The following is a 25,050-nucleotide window of genomic DNA, read 5'->3' on the forward strand; positions in this document are numbered from 1 at the left end:
TTTTTGCGCGAACGCCCCGCGTGCTGGCTTCTCTTGCACCCCGGCTTCAGTGGTCCCAGAATCACCTAATGCATCTAACAGCCAGGCTCTTTTCGGTCCCCAGCCTCACGAACCTCACTGGCCGCGCCGACATTCATCCATAAGAAGATCATTGCAGGAGATATGACATAGAACCAGAGATGGTGAAAGACTGTTGTGGAGCGGAGAGAGCTGGTGCAAAAGGAAGAGACAGAGGAGGAAGTGCAGCTGACCAGTGGAGGACACTACGCTCAGGTGCCCCAGGAGACGCTGCCCTGTTTCAGAGGAGACTGAAGGCAGCCAGGTTTCCTCTGGGTGCTACGGTTTCCCGACCGCCTGGTCAGGTTCATCCACCGTGGCAGAGTGGCTCAGTTGCAGCAACTCAGGACTAACACCTGAACACTATTTTGCTGTACAATGCGATATAGTCAATGAACTACCAACCTAGGGCCAACCAACTGCCAACCTACTGCCAACCTACTGCCAACCAGCTGCCAACCTACTGCCAACCAGCTGCCAACCTACTGCTAACCTACTGCCAATCTACTGCCAACCTACTGCCAACCTACTGCCAACCTACTGCTAACCAACTGCCAACCTACTGCCAACCTACAGCCAACCTACTGCCAACCTACTGCTAACCAACTGCCAACCTACTGCCAACCTACAGCCAACCAACTGCCAACCTACTGCCAACCTACAGCTAACCTACTGCCAACCTACTGCCAACCTACTGCCAACCAGCTTCCAACCAGCTTCCAACCTACTGCCAACCTACTGCCAACCAGCTCCCAACCTACTGCCAACCTACTGCCAACCTACTGCCAACCTACTGCTAACCAACTGCCAACCTACTGCCAACCTACAGCCAACCAGCTTCCAACCTACTGCTAACCAACTGCCAACCTACTGCCAACCTACTGCCAACCAACTGCCAACCTACTGCCAACCTACAGCCAACCAACTGCCAACCTACTGCCAACCTACTACCAACCTACTGCCAACCTACCGCTCCGATGCCAGCAACAAACTGAAGGCAGCCTGACTGTACTTTGCAGAAACCTTTGGAATAGACAGAGTGTTTGTGTTGCACAGAGCAAAGCGTCGCTCCTCCTTGGATCAAACTGAAGGTCTGTCTGAGAGTGTCTGTCTGTGCCCACAAATCTAAAATCACCAATGCAAGAGCGTCTGATTCACTAAAGAATGACCTGACCTGGGTCAATGACTCACACAAGCAAGTATGTGTGTGTCACCTTTAATTTGAACCAAACCGTAAAGTATGCAGAACTGGGCTCTTCAACAGACGCACGGAGCTCACTCATGGACACGACAAAGAACATTTCTTGTGCGGCTAAAGCTACAGAACTATGTTTTTTTTTGCATTCAAGGAACTCAATGAAAAACATCAGACCCATCCAAGCATAAAATGGTGTCAGCGATGAGGCCACGGTTATGGAAAACACTTTTGTCTGGGCACATTCATGCGCCGGCGCCTTGGCTTTGCCGCTGGGGGTCGGCCATTTCAGCCTGAATCCAGTCCTAACGCGTCCGTGGCGTCTTGTGAATAGTCCATTTAGGGGGCACTGATCCGTGTTGATTACACACATGTGCTGGCTGAGTAACGCCGTGTGGACGGAGGTGCGGGGCTGATTGTGAGAAAGCAAAACGCTGTGGAAAACTGGGCCCACATTGGTCAGGCAGAGGGGCTACAGTCCTGTAATTCAATCAATAGCCCATTTCACGGAGCACATACATTCATCCGCAGACTGGAGCCTCTGTGGATATCGGTGAATGTGCTCGGCTGCATCTTTGACGACTGAATTTGTCACAGTTTTAGCGGAATGGAGAGCATTTTATTGACAAAGCTGAAGCTGAAAATCTAATACGAATGCTGGCCGGAGGAAATTGTGTTTATATAGGAACAAAGAGAGATCAAAACTATCGGTGGATAAAAAGCCATGTCAGTGTCAGGAAAAAGTACTTCAGAATGATTATATTTGCAGATAGATGTTCCAAATAAAAGGAGCACATATAAGGCAGGTGACACTGATGAAAAGGAAGATCTCAGCAATAATGGTGGTTTAACAGTGAATTAACTTTAGTTCCTTGTACTTATACTCATGAATAAATAAGTTCATTAGTGATCATGAGTAATTAATCATGATCATGATGAATTTCTTTGTGCAGAAGAAACAGACAGGGACAAGGACCAAGCTTTGTATAAACCTGTAAAATCAAACTATTAGTTCATCGTGAGTTCATAAAGAATGTGCCCCTTAAAGGACTATACGGAGTTTAAAAATGTTCAAACTAAGTATTTTCCTCCCCCTACATGTTTCAACAATGTCCTAATGTGTAGAATGAGCCCAGACCTGTTCACCACAACTGCCTCTAAAATCCTGCACTGTCACTCAGAAAGCTGTTACTTCGGGTCCGAAGTGCCGTCATGCACGAGCTTAATATAGAAGGTGCAGTTACACAGTAGTGAGTATGGCTAACTAGCATCTAGCCCCTTTAAACTAAAGCACTGCATCTTTGAAAACTTAAAAAATTATAAAGCTATGTTTGAAGAGACTAACTCAACAAATGCGACTAGTTTAACACTTGTTAATGCCTATATCTCAAACAGAATGACTTATGAAATGAATGTGATGATACTATATCCAAGCAGCATGTTTTACTTTACTTAACAGCAAGTGACATATTTGAGAATATTTCTTAAAAAGAATTATATTCTGTATTGTTCTGCCTTTCTAACCGTGACCCTGGCCCTCTTTAAACACCTTAGCTCAGGTTTATATAAAGCAGCACAAATGAAATATGAAGAAAACCTCTAGGACTGAGTTGAATAAAGTCATACAAAAACACCAGCAAAGGAATAACTGACTTTTCTTTCTTTCTTTTCTTTTCTTTTTTTCTCTCTTTTGTTTATAATGGTTCTCTTAAAGTATAGCTTCATATATATTCTTTAAGTTTTCAAAGATACAACATTTTAGTTTTAAGGGGCACATTCATAATGAACTCATGATGAGTTTGATTTTGCAGCTTTATACAAAGCTCGGTCCTTGCTCTCATTTGATTCTTCTGCACAGAATTCATTATGATTAATTACTCACGATCATTTACGAGTGAGTTAAGTGTATAAATTCATGAATAATTAATTACTATAGAATGAAGTAGTAATTAAGTATGAGTGTGAATAGTTCAGGATTAATTGTTAGTTCATGATTTATTAAAATGCCGTTTTTTTGAAGTGTTTCCATTTATTATTGAAAATTCATGAGCTCATGTTAATACATGATGAAGTCATGATTAATGAATGCATGAATTCTTGTCCCCTTAATATAAAGTGTTATTAGCATTGAATAAAACTATGTTTGGCACAAATGGCAGATTCTAAGATTTTACATTATCGACTGATAAAAATGGTACTATATTTAAATACAGTGCTCACCGCCTGCACTTTCCTCTCAAAAAACACATTTGCAACGTAGGCGAAATAAATCTACACCGCTACATAAAACTGAAATGGATTCCTTAGCTTTAACCAAAACATTTCCGTATGCTCTATTTTCCTGAATCTAAACAACGTGATAAGGTTTAAGACATTACAAGCTCATTACAATGGACGTGGACAAAAGCATCACCCCTTTAAACGTGCTATTCCCTTGTGCTTTGTGCTATTGGCTGATCTTGTAAACTAAGCAGGGTTTGGTCAGAATGACAGCTGTCAGTCAGCCCTATAATACATGTGTAATCTGTGGTTACCTACACTGAAAGAACTAACTATTAACATTTACTTAGAACAATACTGTAAGTATGTAAGTATTTGCATGATGATATTTGAATTAAATGTATAACTCTAAATCAAGTAAAACTCTCTTGCCTTTATCAAGTAAAACCTAAATGATATTTGTGAATAAATCTTATGTGAAATAATGAAATAAGGTGTATGTGATATTTTGGATATTTCTGTGTGTGTGTCATAGAAATACTGAGTAACTTTTATGTGTGCTGATCACACATAAAAGTGGGCTCTAGCCCCACGGAGCCGCCGCTGATGAAGGGACGAGGCGGGCGCTGACATCCTCGACCTGGGCAGATACAGACCACCTCGCAAATAATTGGTTACGTTCCTGCAGATAAAAACAGGCGGCGGCTCTGACACAGTAATTATGTCTGTGCCAGTAATAAGAGGCTCTCAGGAGAATGGTATATGAACCCAGTGATTAGGAAGGCTCGCACGCCACGGCGAAGCGTCTCTCGGCGACTTCCTGAAGGTTCAAATAAATAGTAGTTTGCGTGTCAAATATAATTATAAATATTCTGAATGATTCTGAGATGTTTATATATGTATAGAAAATGTGGAGGGTGAAGGCATCAGTGGCAGTGACCCCCAAACTGGAGGAGTGGCTCCAGCAGATCCCAGGACATCAGACATCTCGGTCCAGAAAAGTGCAGTTCTAGGAACAGCAAAGATACTGCGCAGAACCCTCAAGCTCCCAGGCCTCTGGTAGAGGACCCGAGCTTGGAGGAAAAAGAGAACGCCCGTGAAGGGTGAGGAAGAGGTTTTTTAGTTTTTTTTATATATATATATCAACACCATTGATCATTTATGTTGTGGATCCAGTTATTTATGGTTTCTCTTGTCTCTCTTCCCAAATAAATAAAAATAGGCTATATAATACTCAAGGTGAAAAAAAAAAAAAAATGGAAAAATTTTGGAAAGAAATTGAGAAAACATTTTGAAAAAAAGGGAAACATTAGTTAAAGGGACATTGTCATTTTTTTACTCACCACTGCCACTTCAGGTCTTACGTGTAACTGCAGTCTCTATGTTAAGCTCGTGCATGGCGATGGACACAGCTTTTTGAGTGACAGTGCAGTATTTTAGAGGCAGTTGTGGTGAACAGGTCTGAGCTCATTCTACACATTAGGACATGGCTGGAACATGTAGGGGGAGGAAGATACATAATTTTAACATTTTTAAACCCTGTATAGTCCCTTTAAGAATAGGTATCAGAAAAAAGTATTGATCCCTATATAGACATTAGTTTTTCTGCTCTGAACGATGGCCAGCTGCACATTTTTAAGCGTTCAGAGAGGACGGATTCAGACGGGCTCGATACGACGTGCAGCCGACTCTTTAGCTCGTGATGAAGTGAAAGTGGTGGTTAAAATAGCCGGATCGCCTTTTTTTCCCCCAGTGGTTGATGAATTTTGTTGACTTACTTCAATAGTTTGTGCTCAATAGTTTTTTTCTTGGAATGTTTCAGAGGGCCCTTCCCAGTCCCCCCCTCCAGTCCGCTGCCTCTCTGCGGTGATGAATAGCGGGACAAGGCACACTCTCCGCCTGCACAAGTGTGACCACAGCCCATTCATCATGGCGGGACACATTATTAGGAGTCCCACATTCATCTTGAGCGGGTGACATCTCGTGCTCCAAACAAACAATGGGCCCCTGGCTGCAACACTTGTTCTTGCGGCCGAGGAGCTGGGGGAAACCCTCGCTCTGCATCCATGGGGAATCAGCCGCCGGGTCGATCGGAACACAATCAAAACATTGCAATTTGAATGGTCATCATCTTTGCAAAGGCTGGGATCATTTGTTGAGAGCTAAATGCAGGTGCTTCATTCAGGGACCTCATTTCAGCCTGGAACTTTGAAGTTTTCGACCGGCAAAACAATCACCTGTACATTTGCAGAACTATGGAACAAACATCGAGAATATATACTCTCTACTATAGACAATATATTGAATAATTGCATTATTACTTTATTTTGGTTAGCGTTAGGTCAAATTAAAAATATCTGCATATTTGTTTGTCCATTCTTAAAGGCCCTACCTTTTCCACTTTTTTTCTAGTGGAGGAACAAAAAATGTCTTGTCCTCTTTTTTATATATTTTAAACCTAAACATTTGTGGGAAAAACCACTGCCCATCTTTATAAAATATTTGGATCCATGTTATGAAGTTTCAGACTAGTTTTTAGCATTTCTTTGACAGTGACCCCTGCAAGGGAGGTGTCGGGCCTTTGACTTATCTATTTTAAGTACAAGTTTAAGAGACTTGTTATCCAAGCCAATAACAAGTCTCGTTTTTCATACATAATGACCCAAAACATGTTGAGTTTTTTGAGTTGTACCTATCCTAACCTGTGATTTACTTGTCGAGGATGTTGTGGTGGTACAGATCGAACACAACCATCACTGGACATGATGGACATGAGCAGTTCTGGACTTAATCTGCGTTTGTTATTTGTGAGCATGCCATTAGCTGATTAGGAAACCTTGTGTGCAAGGACGGGACAGTCCCTACTGCTTCTCGCTGAGGGCGCTCCGAGCATGCAGCGAGATACAAATCAGCGCAGTTGTAAGTTGTAAATCCATGCAAAGATGAAGCACAGTGTGTCCATGTGTGTGTGTAAAGTGTGTCCTCCATACCTGTCTGTCTTAACTCCCTGTGTGTTGTGTGTGCAGCCTCTCCCAGCGTGCCGCCCCTGCACTCGGAGCACTTCAAGCCATGCCACGAGAAGGACCTGGCCTACTGCCTGAATGGAGGGGAGTGCTTCGTCATCGAGACTCTGAGCGGGCCGCACAAGCACTGCAAGTAAGTGCGCTCGTCCTCGGCCGTTTGGAGGCAATTCTTGGTTTTCTGTTGACAGCACTGGAGGTGCAGCTCACTAGGGGGCGCTGCACTGGGGAGCACACTTTTTACTCGCAAATTCACCAGCTGGACATCAGCACTTAGTGCCTGTCATTGTCACACACCTTTCAGGTATATATTTTTTTTCTTCTACAGAACATGAAAGTTAAACAAAGGCTAAGATCAAGGCTAACAAAGGCAGTGTCACTCAAATATGCATCAAAGGAAAGGTAAACGGGCATGGTGAGAATGAACCCCTGGAGGAGTGAGCAGCGGCTGGCAGAGAGAGAGAAAGAGGGGTGGGGTGGGGAGAGAGGGCGGAGAGAGAGAGGGGGAAAGAGGGGGAGAGAGAGGGAGAGTGAGGTGGTAAGTGAGGGAGAGAGAGAGGGAGGGAGAGAGAGAGGGTGGAGAGAGAAGGGGAGAGAAAGTTAGAGTGTGGCAGTGAGTGAGGGGAGAGGGGGGGAGGGCGGACAGAGACAGGGATAGAGGGGGGAGAGAGAGAGAGAGAGAGGTAGGGAATGAAAGAGAAAGAGAGTGGGGGAGAAAGAAAAAAGAGAGAATGAAATAGAAAGAGAGAGCGAAGTGACCTGCTGCTCCTGTGCAGTAAAAAGAGAGGGTGAATCGGCCGCGAGGAAAGACTGTTGTAAATGTTTCTGTAACTGATTTTCTTTTAATCAGTGTCATTAATTCATAGAAATGAGTTAAAGTCCCAGTCCTTGAAATAGCTCAAACCGGTCAGTTCTGGACACAGTGTGTTCACTGTGACCATCGAAATCAAAAGGAGAAGCAGGATTTGATCCCAGCATATGTGGACAGTCGGAAAGTCTGGGAAACTGTTCAGAGTCCGTTAGCTTGCTCAATGTATTTTTCCTAGAGCTGTTAGCATTAGCCTCAAACATCGCAAATCTGTTGTCAACCATCGACCACATTTAGGTCGAAGCCTCGTGAGAATGTACAGACCTTTGGAGATTTTACTTAAGATAAGATTTAGCGTACAGTGTATAGTGTCTAGAGTTTGAATTAATTTTCTAAATCATTGATGCTTTTTGTGGCTTGAACATCCAGTGGCCACTAAACATCATCTTATAACATGATAATGATAGAGAAATGATACAAATGCCATATCCATTCACTCTTAATGTCTGTTCTTCATACACAAACATTATTTTAAATTGTAAATGAAACCATAACGTGGCAAATCTGGTGTGGACAGTGAAATCTATGGCCATTCCCACACAGCATGACCGTCTGCGCTGTATTATCCTCAGATGTTCTGTTCTGTGAAAGTGCTATTACATTCATATTTCCTTTGCCTAGCTTCCTGTATTGTGGTTGTTGCCAAAAAGTGAATATAAAAACAATATTTGTTTTCATCCCAGTGTCTGCTGTCTCGCGTGGCTCAGCAAAATGTCGTCCCAAAGCTAGACTTCCATGTCAGGTGGTTTTGAAAGCGTGTGCTGTTGTTAAACATGCATTAGTGAGTAGAATGGTAGAATGACACGCGTGTGTATGCATGTACTGTGTGGTCGACTATCACAGAACTGTATTAAGATAAGATAAGATAAGATAAGATAAGATAAGATAAGATGATACTTTATTGATCTCACAGATGGAGAAATTGCACTTAAACTGGCCTAGCTGTGGATTGCAGAATGTCTAAGGATGAATAGTTGTCCATAACAGCTTGTTTATCCAAAACAACGTCCACCTTGATGAAGATGCAATAGGTTGAGTTTGTGTGAATAGTTTTACATAAAGGACAGGTCAGACGTGTCCATGGTTGTGTTTGAGGTCTCAGTCCTCTGGGGGTGGGGTATGGTGGTACCACCGAGTACATGGTTGTGTTTGAGGTCTCAGTCCTCTGGGGGTGGGATATGGTGGTACAACCAGAGTACATGGTTGTGTTGGGGGTGGGGTATGGTGGTACCACCAGAGTACATGGTTGTGTTGGGGGTGGGGTATGGTGGTACCACCAGAGTACATGGTTCTGTTGGGGGTGGGGTATGGTCTCTACTCTTTTTGAAACATACTCTGGAACCCAGCATGTCAATACACTTCCTGTATGACAAGAGAATATCTTCAAGAGGAAGCAGACTGTGTGCCCAGGTTTTAGGTGCTTGTTTCCATGGCGACCTGCGTGTGTAACATATTCACTCTTGTGAGCCTTGATCATGCGTACCGAAGTGTTGCGAGTGTTTTATCCTGAGTTTTCCTGCCCGTGTTCAGTTCCAAGGCCATGCTGCCTTTGCGAGCTTAGCAGGGTCGGGCAACACTCAATGGTTGGATGAATCGATCGCCTAAAATGGCAGGCTCACTTCCATCAGTTTACCCCAGGGCAGCTGTGACTACTGACATCACTTACTGAGTATGGACTGAATGAACAACTAACAAAACAAAAGTGCTATGAGACTAATGCATATTGTTGTCATTCTCTTTCTTAATATCACAAATACAATTCAAACTAAATGTAGTAATGACACAGGCACGAGCGGACTGGGTTTTATGTTGCTTTTAGTGTGTTTTTATTATGCATGGTTTTAAACTGGCTCCAGGGGGGCAAAGCTCTCGATTTACCGATCGATCTATGTTCCCACTCTCACCTATGGTCATGAGATTTGGGTAATGACCGAAAGGACAAGATCCCAAATACAAGCGGCCGAAATGAGTTTCCTTCGCAGGGTGGCTGTGCGAACCCTTCGAGATCGGGTGAGGAGCTCAGTTACCCGAGAGGAGCTCAGAGTAGAGTCGCTGCTCCTTCACGTCGAAAGGAGCTAGCTGAGGTGGCTAGGGCATCTGTTCGGGATGCCTCCTGGCCGCCTCTCGCGGGAGGTGTTCCAGGCATGTGCTAGTGGGACAAGGCCTCGTGGAAGACCCAGGGCACACTCGTGGGACTATGTCTCCGAGCTGGCCTGGAGTCGCCTTGGGGTCCTCCTAGAACAGCTGGAGGGGGTGTGTGTGGATCGGGAAGTCTGGGCATCTCTGCTGAGACTGCTGAGACCCGGCCCCGGATAAAGCGGCAGAAAATGGATGGATGGATGGATGGATGGATGGTTTCAAACCGTTTTTAACCCAGCAAAGCTCGTTGCCCTGGGAGCGTCGCCCCTGCCCGCTGACTGCTGCAGGTGTGCCTAGTTGAGGCAATGGTACATAAGGCGGACAGAGACCAGAAGAGGGGGAGAGAGGAGACGGAGGACGGAGGCAGGAGTGGTGGCGTGGAGGGGCGCAGGCCACAGGAGACGGCGACGGCATGCACAGACAGACAGACAAACGCATGAACGAGCGAGCGAGCACCGGACAGTGGGAGGACCAGGACGGGCAGTTGTCGGAGGGCAGGAGGACGAGCTCGTGGACAAGGGGCGTACGCGGCGTCGAGGGCAGACGATTGCCACCCGGACAGGCGCGGCGGGATGAGCGGTAGGACTCTCCGGGCATACGTGCCCCGAGGTTGGCCCCGTGACCCCCGCCGCCACACAGAGCCCCACACAGAGCCCCCCACCGAAAGCACTTTTGCACACACTCCTTTTAGCTTTTTAGTCCTTTTATATCCTCTACTTTTTAGCCCTTTCACATTTTATTTTGACTTTTTACTGGCCAGTAATAAATTGTTGTTTTATTCCCTTTTAACCCGACTTTGTTTTATTGCACCACAGTTTTATTCCCATTGGATTTTTAACCTGTGACAGCAACATTTACTAACACTGACAGATAAGCAAATAATATACTTCTTTCTCCAAAAGCTAAAGTGGAAATCCACCTGGCAATGAACAAATTGATGAAAGGATAGATGGCAGGGGAGGATGCATTTGGCCCATCATGACATAGAATATATACTGTACCATTCAGCACTGCATGGACTGATAACAAGAAAGCCTACGACTCAATGCCACACACTTGGATCATTGAATGTTTGGAGCTATACCACATCACCAGGACTCTAAGAGCCTTCATTACAAACTCGATGAGGTTATGGAAAAACCACCCTTGAGGCTAGTGGCAAAGTCACGATCAAATGTGGCATATTCCAAGCAGACGCCCTCTCCCCACTGCTGTTCTGCACAGAGTATGGGCTGAAAGCTCCAAGGTCAAAGTGGGAAACACCTCCAAAGGTGGTAGAGAATGACCAAGCAAAGATCCTGTGGGACTTCCAGATACAGACGGACAGAATGGTAATGAACCAACCAGACACTGTGGTGGTGGACAAAGAGCAGAGGAAAGCCGTTGTGGTCGACATAGCAATACCAAGCGACTTCAACATCAGGAAAAAGGAACACGAGAAGCTAGAGAAATACCAGGGGCTCAGAGAAGAGCTGGAGAAAACCTGGAGGGTGAAGGCATCAGTGGTGCCCGTGGTCGTTGGGGCACTCGGGGCAGTGACCCCCAAACTGGAGGAGTGGCTCCAGCAGATCCCAGGAAATACATCAGACATCTCGGTCCAGAAAAGTGCAGTTCTAGGAACAGCAAAGATACTGCGCAGAACCCTCAAGCTCCCAGGCCTCTGGTAGAGGACCCGAGCAGGAGGAAAAAGAGACCGCCCGCGGAGGGTGAGGAAGAGTTTTTTTTTTTATATATATAAAAGGTCTCTTTTACCTTTTTTTAAAAGTACATAGATGGTTTATAGACAGACTTCTTCGCAGCAGATTGGTTAGTAATTAGTTTACATGATTTGATTATGTTTGCTGCAGCTACATTTTGCTCCATATGGACATGCTATCTCTTTATTTTGCATTTTCATGACTGTAGTACTTTTTAGTCGCTGAATTAATTTTACAGATATTCCTCCTTGAGCATAAAGCTACTTAAGAATCATTAGCCGCTAGCTAGTTAGCTACCTTAGCTGCTGGTCTTGTAAACACTGCAGACCCAGCGCCACTGGTTCACAATAAAGAAAGATTTAGCTCTGGTTAAATCCAGCACAGTCTCTGATTTAGGAAGTGTAGTCTGTAATAAAGTCAGCTCAATGTGGAATATTTACACTGAAGAGCTCTCCAGTTTGTTGCTCTTTGCTCTCCTCAACGACAAGTGGTATTGGTTTCTGGTATCAGGACCACATTAATGAGTACAATATAAGTACAAGCATGTTGTATACTGGTATCGGTGCATCCCTTTATGAAAGTTAAGATTTCACAGAGTGCTACCCGTCAGTCTAAACCTGTGTTTAGTAACACAAGGCCAGGCCCATATTGTATATTGTGCACTAATCTCAGGAGCATGTAAAGAAATCAGATGAGTCTTAACAGGGTTGTGGACATTTTCTCAGGAGATGCATTAGGCATGCTGGCACGCATTAACACGGACATAAAAATCTAAATGGCCCATTGCTTGGCTTGTAGTCAGACATTCATTTGCTCCCATCAACAATCCACTGACAGAATTCACCCTGGGCCCGGGATCAATGCATAATCTCACTCAATTTGTGTTTGCTACAAATTGAGACAAATCAGCCTGTAAAAGTGGAGTCTGATCTGGCGTGGAGAGACATTCTGCGCTGTCATTTGTCACCGCGTGAATCATTTTTATCCGCCAGATGAAAGGCCATCTCTTGTGCAACAATTTTCCCTTTGTGTCATAATTCAACCGTGCAGTACCAGGATGCTCCGGGGTTGTTTAAAATGGGTGCAATTGTCCCCAAGAGCTCCGGCGTCCTGCCTGTGGTCTGTGGACCGGCACGGGGGAGGTGATCGGGAGTGTTTGTGTGTGCGAATCGGCACACTCGGACCCTCGCGCCTGTGCTCCCTCCATCGCTGTAGCCTGGAGGCGTCACGCTCCTCCGTTCAATCATTGGTGCTCAGCTAACCAGGAAATAACCCGGGCCCTTAGATAATATTTTCCCCCAACTCGGCAAGAAGCCAATAAGAGGGCAAAGAGATTAATGACTTTTTTAGCAATGAGCGGATTTTTTTCCAAAGTGAATGTATGGTGGCTTAATGTGTGTAACTGCCTTCATCATAAATCGAAGAGATTGCCTTATCAATTTGGCCGATTGATTTTATAGTCTACTTTCCCATCGACATCCGAGTGTTTATGGAACCAAAATGAATGTGTGAGATGAAGAATCTGTGCTGAAGAAGTACTGGTGTAATTATTTCATCTATTGTAGCTGTCCTTCGAACGCTTGGTCAACACCATTTTAGTTATTCAGGCAGACCCCAGCAGCCACCGCCTCATGGGGCCTTCCTCATATTCCTGATCGGAATCAAACAGAAGACGAGCTAAGAAGCCAACACTGAGACCAATGTCCAGGGCTGACAGCTTTGATCCCGAAATCCATTCCAAAATTAAAATTGAATGACCTATTTGTTGGAGGGATCCGTAGAGCTTGTATTTATCTGATGCTAGTGGATTAATTCAAGAGATTCTTAGTGTTCAAATGACGAGTGTCCATGAACATGTTTGATCAAAGCGTGTCATAACTTTTTGACTGCCAGCGCTTTTCTCAGAAACTCCCCTCCCGACTGTCTCCCAGGATTTTCAACAATCTTCACCGTTCCACAGAAAACGTAGTGCTACTCAGAAAACAACATGTTATATTCATCTGATTCCGGAGGTTCGTGTGGGGGCCGCCATGAATTGTGCCCGCCCCCTTTCTCCTCGTCAGTTAAAGGGATATTTCAGGATTTTTGACATAGGGCCTCATTTCCTAGTTATCCAGAGTTTTGCTGATTTATGGAGATATTTTTTTCTTGTAATTCATGCAGTTCTTCTGTTTGGAGAGTTACGTAGCGCTAGGCTAATGCAAGGCTAGCACATTTCTATGGTATCAGCTAGCCTGCATTAAAAACAGTCTGACCCGCTCCACAGTGCACCTGAGGCCAATCACTTATAACACCAGACTAGCCATATAAATGTCTGTGTCGATAGAATAATTTTGACCATTTCGCATTTAAAATATCTTATGTTTGAGCAGCATCAGCTTCATGGTTGTAAAAGCTACGCAGCGGTGGAGTGATCTGCTAGAAAACAGTCCCTCAAAATGCGATCATTCATGTGATGCAAGGTCAGTTATATTCCAAAAATTATTCTACCGACACAGACATTTATATGGTTAGCCTGGTGTAATAAGTGATTTGCCTCAGGTGCACTGTGGAGCGGGTCAGGCTGTTTTTTTAATGCAGGGTAGCTGATACCATAGAAATGTGCTAGCCTTGCATTAGCCTAGCGCCACGAAACTCTTCAAACATAAGAACTGCATGAAATACAAAAAAAACATCTCCAGAAATCAGCAACACTCTGGATAACTAGGAAATGAGGCCCTATGTCAAAAATCCTGAAATATCCCTTTAAAATGGGACTGGAGAAGGGACACGAAAACAGACCAAAAAAAAACAGAAAAACACCCTTTTGTAAAGCAGTTCATTTAAGCAACGTTTCATATTGTCCCAAAAATCATTTGCAACTTCCCACTGCATAAGACGAAATACATTTAACTGTGAAAGCATCTTTTTTTCTTCTTTGTTTTCAGGCATTTCTCTGCAGACTTTTCGTTGGTGTACTGCATTTTGTTTTTCATTTTCCCATGTGTAATGGGACACACATCGCACACAGTCATAGTGTGTGTGTGTGTGTGTCTTTAAAGCCTTTTCACACCAATGCCATAATCTTCTCCTCCACTGACATGGGCCCTTTACACATCCCGCCTTTAACTGTGATCATGTTTCTTTAGCAGGTTTAGTATAAAAATGTCTTTGATGTGGCGGCCGTTGTCCTGACTGACCCCTTGGCCAGTCAGACATGCACCAGTGCCACCTGACGGAGGAAGGCCCCGGGGTCACACACAGGGGCCGCTGTCTGCATACTGAGCTGCTTACACACACACACGCACACGCACACGCACACGCACACGCACACGCACACGCACACGCACACGCACACGCACACGCACACCCACACACACACACACACACACACACACACACACACACACACACACACACACACACCACAAACCAATTGGCACAAAGCAGCCATGAAATTAGAAAGAGCAGAAATGACACAAGGGGAACAAGAGGTGGTCATGATGGAAAATCCCACATTATTCTTATTTAAGACAAGACCAAAATGCAAATGCTCTTCTCAAACCGCACAGTGCTTTAAACATGTGCATTTATCATGAAGACATAACACACATATTACTGAAGAGAGAGGGAACATGTGTCGCATTTTGTTGCGTGTTAATAGTGCGTTGGCGACAGACAGAGTTTCCCTGATCAGGCTGAATCAGGATCCTGACGACAGTTTCTCTTCATCAGTCTGGAATTGTGTGACTTGAGTCTCGCTGACTCAGGTAAAATCAAGACGAGCCAATCAGAGCACGGGAGGCGGGAGTTAATGGTGCGTCATCTTCTGCGTTAGGATTTCCCATCAGCCAGTGCTCCTCCGGGCCGTAGCCAAAACAGTGAAGATGGCGGCCGCGACACAACAATCTTTTACCAGTGCCCTTTCTTCTGTTATAAATGGACTGGACTTGTCCTTAAAGCCACAGCAGAAGCTGCTCTGAGGGCTTTCACCCGAACATTTACTCGACTGCACGTGTGGATACAAACAATCATGGAGGAGAACATAAACGCAAAGCGTAAGTCGCTTTGTGTTTGATTGGTTCACTGTCGTTCAAACAGCGATCATTAGCCCCGCCTCCAGTCTCCATTTGGAAATTGCATCCTATTACCACAATTCCAGAGCATATGTATGTATAAAAACATACAACAAAGTCATTCTGGCTTTCTGCCAGGCTACCTCTTGACCCTCCCAACAAGGTTTGCTGTGGTCTGTTTGCGCGTCAGGCATCAGAGACCTGACTGTTTCACTGCAGAAGTGCAAAAACATGTATTTTCAGCAGATCCCAATCGTGGCACGGGTGCATTTTTGATCTGAACTTCACACCATTTGTCTCTCCGTAAGTGTCGTCTATTCTTCTGAAAAGGGTGCACACCTGCCAGTAAGTTACACAATTTACAAAAGCGTGTCAATCGTGTAGCAGTACTACATGAGTTTACCAGTTGTTTTGATATCCGTCTATAGACCCAGGTTTAAAATAATGCTTTTATTTTGTTGATATATTAGCTTCAAGAGAGGATTTTGGGTCTGAAAAGATTTTAATTTGGGGGGGTTCAAAGCTAAATTAATAAGGCTGGGAATTAGATATTAAAACATCCCTCTAAAAGTAAACTTCCAAATGTTGTTCAGACCAAGACTAGAGAGTTTGGAGTCTGTAGGAGCTACTAAAGCTCTGACGACCCAGCTGAGCAACTCAGTGGTTTTCCAGCAGAGGGCGGAGCAGCTGCTCAGAGAGCAGGGTTCAGGAGGATTGTTTAGAACTGCGTGGATGAAGCCAAAAAACACTCTTGATAAGGAAATAGCATAACAACATGGCTAAAAGCTAAAAAAAAGTCGATTTGGCATGATATAGGCCCTTTAAACTAAAATGGTTTGAAATGTTGCCTACACCAATCATATAGTTTTGACTGTTCTGATCCTCCTCACGTTTGTTAAAGGGTTAGAGAAAGGGCCCCATGACGGCATCTTGCACAGTGAACTCCAAAAGTATGGACTCTGCTTTGTTGTGATGTGTCAGGGTGTGTCAGGGCAGGGCCCCTGGGATCAGGCGTGTGGTCGATATCTAAGAGCACATGCTCTATTTGCATGTTGATAACTGTTTAAATCCTGTGGGCGCTTCCTGCTACACTGTATATCGACCTGCGTTCAATGGGCTTCCGCTCTGAACGGCCGCTCCAGTGTAAATCAAAATGTCGCATATAATTTGTGTCAGTGCGTTTGTAGCAAGGCCAGGTTCAGCTTCTCCCACTGCACTGCCTCAGCATGGCATCTTTACTTTTTAGAGAGGTAAAGGTGGAACTGATCCTGCGTGGGATAGTCATATTTTACTTATTTAGTTAACCTTTATTTAGCCAGAAAAGTCGCATTGCAGTGACTGGCAACGTCTCCGCAACTCGGATTGATTGAGCGCATACAAAGGGCCTATCTTACTGGCCTGGGGACTCCACCACGTTCCAAATTATTATGCAAATTGTACTTCAGTGTCAAAAAGGTAAAAAAAAAAAAAGTTTTTCAATTAAAGTCATGGATGATATTGTGTCTCAGGCTCTCAGAATCAGAATCAGAATTAGATTAATCAGATTAATGTCAGAATCACTGACATTAATCTCAGACGCCTGTGATGATCAGTTTTCAGGTTAAGCTCAGTTAAGGGAAAAACGACAAAAGATGTTCCACTTTATTAAGCAGATCATCATTTTCAAGCAATATGGGAAAAAAAGGATCTCTCTGCTGATGAAAAGCGTGAAATAGTTGAATGCCTTGGTCTAGGTATGAAAACCTTCGATATTTCATGAAAGATTAAGCGTAATCATCGTACTGATAAGAGATTTGTGGATGATTCAGACACACATGGGTTTGTGCAGATAAAGGCACAATGAGGACCAACCTCATTCTGCCAGACAAATACATCAGATGAATATAACAGCAGCTACAAAGCAGCAGACAGGTATTTGAAGCTGCTGGTGCCTCTGGAGTCGCCAGAACATCAAGGTGTAGGACCCTCCAGAGGCTGCAGTTGTGCATAAACCTTCTATCCGGCCTCTCCTAAACTGTTAATTGAAGCTGATGAACAGAAACGGCTGCAGTGGCTCAGAAATACATGAAGACTCATTTTCAAACAGTCTTGTTCACTGATGAGGCCGTGTAATTCTGGATGGTCAGATGGATGGAGTAGTGGATGGTTGGTGAATGGCCAACATGTCCCAACAAGGCTGTGACGTCAGTAAGGAGGGGGCGGAGTCATGTTTGGGTCAGAATCATGGTGAGAGAGCTGGTCGGCCCCTTTCGGATCCTTGAAGGTGTGAAAATGACCTCTGAGAAATATGTGGAGTTTCTGACTGACCACTTTCTTCTATGGTACAAAAAGAAGCAATGTTTTCCCTAACAAAATCCTCTTCATCATGACAACGCGCCATGTCCTGCTGTAAAGAATACCTCTGCATCACTGGCTGCTATGGGCATAAAAGGAGAGAAACTCATGATGTGGACCCCCTCCTCCCCTGACCTCAACCCTATTGAGAACCTTTGGAGCATCAACAAGAAAAACATCTATGAGGGTGGGAGGCAGTTTTCATCCAAACAGCAGCTCTGGAAGGCTATTCTGACATCCTGCAAAGAAATCCAAGCAGAACTGTCCAAAAACTCACAAGTTTAATGGATTGAAGAATTTTGAAGCTGCTCAAAGAAGGTCCTATGGTAAAATAAAACTTTACCTGTTAAGATTTTTTTTGATTGAAATAGCTTTTGATTTCAGTAAATATGACCTCCTAAATGACCATTTTCAATTAATTACAAGCTGTAAAATGTATTGAAACTATGAGTTGCATAATAATTTGGAACAGTAGATTTTGAGGTTTTTTTCTATGTTTATTTTTGAAAATTATGCTTTCTCTCATTTAAGTTGTAGAAAATCAGAGAATAATGTCATTTGCATAATAATTTGGAACGCGTTGTAGTTACAGGCCAGAGCTGCCACTGGTCACAGGAAAAAGGTGAGTCTCCAGGTAGTCTCCGTGAAAACAAACAGGTTTGATTTCTGTGGAGAGACTTGAAGAAGTCTGCATGGTCTCAAGTAGCTGTGGCAAAATTGCTATTTGTTGTCGACATTTCTGTGACGTCCCCGCAATGTCTCTGAGACCTGTCGGAGACTTTGAAAAGTCTCAGCTGAAATCAAACCTATTTATTTTCACCAAGACTACCTGGAGACTCGCCTTAGCTGCAGGGGACTCGAGTCTCCAACTAGTCTTCAAGTAGTCTCCAGGCCGGTGAGACAGGCCCTTAAGAGGCAGCACGAGAGACAGTTACAATTGTAATTACAATTCTCAATATAAAATTACATAAGTTATGAAAAACAGTTACAATTCAAAGAGGTTGTTTCAAGTGTCTCAATCTGGATTTAAAGTGTTCAATGGAATCAGTTATTTCCAGTCTTTTAAACTTGTTCCATATAAGGAGCAGAGTAAACTAAAGCCCTTCTTCCCAGTTCTGTGCAGCAGATGGAACAGTGAGAAACAAATGATCATTTGAATACAAACGTAAGAGTCAACACTCCTCTGTGTGATGCAGTTACAGATGTAGGAGGGCAGTGGCCTTACACTTAAAAGATTACTAATGACCCAGCCTCATAGAGGACAAAGAAGGCCGTCCCACTGGAGAATACAGCTCACCTTCCTACAGTTAGTAATGCCTCAGAGGACCATGATCAACAGGGTCAGTCTAATGTGACGGACAGATGGGATCTCTGCTTACATGTATCATTATGTTTGCTTTTTACTCATTTTATGAATAACTTATTATGGTGTTAGCTAGGAATAATGTACTACCTGGAAAGGTTGAGAGATTTTCTGTGATGGACAGAGTGGTTATACTCAAGAGGGAGAATTATCTCCTTCAGAAATGTTCAGTCATAAACAGGATGGTTATTATGGAATTATCTCCTTGAGGCTTGGATTCTAGCTCCTTTCTCTCATGAAAACAGATTATTGCCAGCCCATAGTTTTATTACTTCTCACGACTCGGTTGACTTGGCAACAAAACATTTGATACATCTGTGTCTTGTATCAGTATGTTTTTTTTTTTTTTAATTCAAAGAAATATTAACACTGTGTGAGATTTCAGAGTTTTTCAGAGGTCTTTCCCTTCCCATTTTGTGAGATTCGGAGCGCTTTGGCCACTCTTCCTCTCATTACAAACATCGCCATCACCAGGGACACTTCACTCCAGCATCTTTCAACTTTACGCCATTTGGAGTTTGAAAATGTGGTGAAAAAACAAACAATATGATCCAAAAGCTCACTTCAACGGCAGGAGCAAACAGGATAAAGACACTCTTCAAGACACCTTTACTGATGGACATAAAGCAGAGCCAGAGCAGGGGACGGAGGGGTGTGGTGTGCCGATAAGCCCAGGATGACTGGGAGGAAAGAGGCACGTGAGCGATGGCGGCCCAGCAGTGTGCGCTCAGTCACTTCCTGAATGACAAGCTGGCAGCTCGGCCGAGTGTTACATCAGAGGAATGGAGCACAGATCCCACCCTCTCATCTGTGATGGTATTAGTTGTTTCTTGTCATCTGTAGTGTTTTAGCAAAAACAATAACTAAAAGACGAGACACATGATTGAACACTACTTACTTTTGAAATACTTACGATTAAATTTTTTTTTTTTTTTATTCGTTTATTTCGGACATCACATGTACATTGGGCAAACCAGATGCAATGATTTTAGTGCGTTAGCAAAGTGCTAATTTACAGCACCTGTCCATTAAAGCAACAACAGTACATATTAAAACATGACATGCATGACACACAAGTCATGATAACATAAGAAATCATACATGTTAATCATTATGTTATTTATGAGAACAATGTTTAGTGGATTTTAAGATTTTTTTAATTTCATCTTAAATGTGGTATCGTTTGTTTTTAGTTTTAAGTCTGTTGGTAAATTATTCCAGAGCCTGGCTCCGACAGTAAAGGCAGGATATGTAGAAATTGGCATTTTATTTCACAAGCATTACCAGTACCAGTACCAAAGTGAAAAGGTTCAGACCCAATACTGCTGTTACTGTAATATAAGAAACCAAAGAAACCCAAAAAGCCTGTAACTCATGACCCTGTGCAGATAAATGGCAGGGCGATCGAACAGGTGGACACATGGATCAGCAGCAGTCATTTATGCATTTATAACTCATGCAGCATTTTCTCATTTACATATCAGATTTTGGGCTCTAAAACTGTAATTCAAGCCATTTTAAATAGTATATCAGGTGCAAAACAGCCACAAACAGCTAAAAGCTATTTCCCAGCTGGCACTCGCTCTGTGTCTCCATAAATGAAGCCCTTTCTGTGGCACCTCATATGTGGCCATGGCGGCTGTCACCCCACAGTGGGCAATATATCAACGATGTCATCAATTAGCCTCATGTATTAGCTTAAAGAGACTAGATGCAAGTTGGTCATTTTTATACTCACTGCTGCCACTTCAGGTCTTATGTGTAACTGCACCTTCAATATTAAGCTCGTGCCTGACGGCACTTCGGACCCGAAGTAACACCTTTCTGAACAGGTCTGAGCTCATTCTACACATTAGGACATGGTTGAAACATGGAGGGGGAGGAAAATACATCATTTTAACATACTACCTATAGAAATATAAATAGAAAATGCACTTTAATGTCAGGGGTTAAGGGGTCCTGCCCTCAGAACGGTTGTAGAAGTCAGGTCTTACACTGTAAATTCCAACTCATTGCACTTAATTGGAATAAGTTGTAAACCCGATGCATAACTATTACTCCCAATGTTAAGCCATGATTACTAGTAACCCTAGTATGATTAAGACGGCTTTCACAGTATTCATTACTAATGATACAAGTTCTGATTACTAGACATGTTAGTACTGGCAACTGGGAATTCCAAGTACTGATTACTTTTGTGACTTAAATATGGCCTTAACCTGTACTACTATTCTTAGTAATGGTTACTGGAATATTCCTGTTCCCTTTATGGTTTATTGCTTATTCCCATTAATGAAGTTTTACAAATTTAGTACAAGATATAAATGTTGTAATAAAGCAAAACAAAGTGTAGTTATAAAGTCAATTTATTTAACATTAACACAGTGTAAAACACTTACATTTTTAGGTGCAGTTAATGATAGAACATCTGTATTTCTGCAGTTATAGTTCACATCAGTCCAAACAGGTGGATTAGTCTGTACTGAGCCGATGAAGACGAGGAGCTGAAGTGTCTCAGAAGGTTCCACATAGACTCTGTAAATGCAGCAGGTTCTGCAAACTCACAGTAGGAGGAAGGGCATCTTTGTAAATCACCGTCAAGTCTTCATCAGCCTGGTCAGATTTCTGTAAGACATAAAAACAACAAAAATACTTTAGACACAAGTCCCTATGGCAAGACCAAAACCTACAGGTGAAATGTTGCTTTGTCTCATTCAAACATCTCAGCTCTGACTCTGTCTCACCTCAGTGTTTTCAGCTCCAGCCTCAGCAGATCCTTCAACAGCTGCTCTTCAGTCTGACCCTGGACACACACAAACCATTCACAAATGTTATTTCACATCCAACTTATGGCCACTTTATCGGAATATAACGATGAGTGCCCTCTTACCTGTTGCCTGGATTCTGAGATGGTCTCAGAGTTTTCACAGCAGTTCAGACTTCAGTAAAACAAAGAATTACAATCAGTAAGCTCAGTAAAAACAGGTAAATAAGACTGTGGACTTCCTCAGAGTTTTTTGACAAAAAGGATAAACTATCATATAAAAAAATCAGGATTGATATTTATATATTTATATTATATTTGAAGTCTAAACACTTCTGTACTAATACTAAAGTCCAAACCACAGATAAAATGTTTTTGACACAAACATTTGAGTGTCTCACCTCAGTGTGTTCAGCTCCGTCTCATCAGGTCTTTCCACAGCTGGACTCCTCAGTCTGACACTGGACACACACAAACCATTTCAAAGATTATTTTACTAAATGACATGCTGTTTAAAACACTGATCAGTGCAGTCTTACCTTCAGCCTTGATGCAGAGTCAGTCTCTAAATCTTCACAGCTGTCACTGTCTGGGAATAAAAGAAAATCTTTAATCATAACCAGCAGTATTAGTTGTGGACAGGCTGCACCTGATTTAACATTTGAAATAGTGAGTATTACAGTAATAGAGCCAAAGCTAATATGTAGATGATCCATGAGTAAAATATACAAACATGACTGTGCTGCTGCTGCACTTTTGCACGAGAACACTAAGTAAATTACCCTCAAGTATCTATTTTCTGTCTTTAAATGACAGGTCTGGAGCTTTACTACTTAAATTTGTATCACTAGTATTAGACAGGCCACTGTGCGGTCACCAAATTAAATAATAAATGTGTTGTAAGGTAGAGGTTTTTCAAATCTAAAAAAATTATTGAAAATAGCAACAATGCATCAAACTCTCAGAGCAAACACAAATGTATCCAAAGACACACTCACCTTATGTCGATTAATGAGAAATAAAACAGGAAAGGTCCTGTTTTCTGCTGTTTCTGCTGATGATACACTGAGGCTGTTGAACACTTCTCTTTTGAATTCAAAACAGTTCAGAGCAACCTGATTGGCTCATTCTGTACATGTGACATATGACCTGAGCCAATCACGGGCAGCACAGGTTACAGCTTAGTTTTGTCAGTTACAATTACTAGACAGTCAAGTTCCCGTTACAGGGGGGCAGTAGAGGACACTGGGGGGGTTAGTGAGAGTTACTAAAACCATGTACTGGATAAAGAGAAAAGCAAGTAAAGCCAATGTTCAGCCGATATTATAAAAAACTGGCAAATCCTAGTAAGTGGGACAGAATCTGATAATGGATACTTTATAATGAGCGTGAGCACAACAGGACGACAACTAATCATTACTGGCATCATGTAAAGTTAGTCAGTACTGGCAAAACCCTGTTTTTGGAGCAGAAACATGTTGCTGTAAAACGGAAAAGCAATTAATCACAAATTTCTCTTGAAAATGTACCTCTTGCATGGAATAGAGGGTTAATGCTGAAAATTTCCGGTCTCCTAGTACTTATAACACTTTATTTCATGTTGCGACCTTAGTTGGAATTTACAGTGTATCAACTCTATTAGAATGGCTTTTCTACAGTGTTGGGAACATTGCTTCACAACAGTAATTAGTTATAGTTACTCGTAACATCTCTGCAAAAGTAACATGATTAATATGATAAGAGTACTACTTAGTAACTAATTGGACATATGCAAGAAAATGTACTCATTGGGCATGTTAGAGTAAAACATTTTTTTAGGAACATAATCAGCAAAGCAGCTCTCAGAACCAGCGTTTACTTTAAGTCAGCCAGAGCTCAGCCATCAGTGTGAGTAAACAGTCAAATAAAGTCAGGCTCATGGAGTTTTGAGCTGATGGAGTTTATGTTAAAGACAGAAGAAAATAAATAAATAAAAGAGAGGCTTGATGAATTACGCATGAACAAAATCAAACAAATCTGATTACACACACATTACATTACACACACACGCACGCAAGCACGCACGCGCGCGCGCGCACACACACACACACACACACACACACACACACATATTTAAACACAGACACATGTTACTGAAACAAAAAAATCTCCATAGAAATGATAATGCAGTATATTTTGTCATTGCAGAATTGTTGCAGAATTGTTAACAGTGTGCATGTGACACACGTGAGGTTATAGGCATACAAGAGACGGGCCACTGTCATTTGTTGGTCTTCCTCATAAGACTTTCAGTCTTTCAAGTCAGCTGGTTTGAAGTGCTAATGCCATGCAAATAGATGCAAATGAACCCTGCAGCCCGAGCCGCAGTTTGGTTATGTACCACGGAATCACTTCTTCCAGTTCTGAATTTATCACCACACTCCTAAAATCTGGACACTTCATTCAATTCACACTTTGGTGTGAATGAGGAGGGAAGCTAGTGCAACAAGAGAAAGAATAATGTTGAATATATAGTTAAGCCAACATGTATTATTATAAAAGGAGAGGGGTGAGGGACTACAGTAGAAAAACCTTGAAAGTGGTTTAGTATGGTATTAATACAACTAAAAAATATTCTTATTTATCCATTCAATCATAGTGTAAATAGCTCCTTAAGGAATGAGAATACTGTATGTAATGGTATAAAGGTGCTTTCTACTTTCACATTTGACATTTTTTCATATTTAAAGAATTCTGTCATGCTTATGCGGAACCATTTAACTGTTTGGAGATCCCACAGTGTTGCGCTGTGTCTCTCAGGCTTTCAATTGTTGTCTATTTGGTGAATATTGGTCGAATACTTGCAGAGATATATTTTCATTAATAGGCGATCACAGCGCAGGCAGGATCAATACGTTAGCAGGCGGTTCGTCTTGTACTCGTTCTCCAGGACAGCAGAAGACACAAAGCTAAACTTTCTCAGCAAACTGCTGCTGTTTAATGATAATACGCTTCAGGGGCAACACTAAAGGAGGGTTCAAGCAGAGCAGGTACGAGTAAGAGGAGCACAGGAAGCACTCGCCACAGCAGATGGACCAATAAATCCACCCATCAAGTTTAGCCTCTTGGTTATAACTTGAGGAAATAGTGCATTGAATAATCTGCAGTTACACGGGCTGTCACTGACAAAGCTCACATACTTCAGACAAACAGCCCTGGGAGAGGGTCCATGCAGGGCAGAGAGAGGAGTTAACACTGGGGAGAGGTGCAGAGAGGAGTGAGCACTGGGGAGAGGTGCAGAGAGAGGAGTGAGTACTGGGGAGAGGTGCAGAGAGAGGAGTGAGTACTGGGGAGAGGTG

General features: G+C 42.9%; 1 protein-coding gene across 2 annotated transcripts in view; it reads left to right on the forward strand.

Annotated features, from left to right (window-relative positions):
* Window positions 1-25,050, forward strand: part of nrg3a (neuregulin 3a) — a 558,282-nt gene that overhangs the window by 504,876 nt on the left and 28,356 nt on the right. For both annotated transcript variants that reach the window (XM_079559922.1, XM_079559921.1), the window contains exon 2: window positions 6,499-6,628. In XM_079559922.1, coding sequence (XP_079416048.1) covers window positions 6,499-6,628 — 130 coding nt within the window. The remainder of the gene's footprint in view (window positions 1-6,498; window positions 6,629-25,050) is intronic.

This window comes from Gobius niger (assembly GCF_951799975.1).
Source record: "Gobius niger genome assembly, chromosome: 7".
Taxonomy (NCBI): domain Eukaryota; kingdom Metazoa; phylum Chordata; class Actinopteri; order Gobiiformes; family Gobiidae; genus Gobius; species Gobius niger.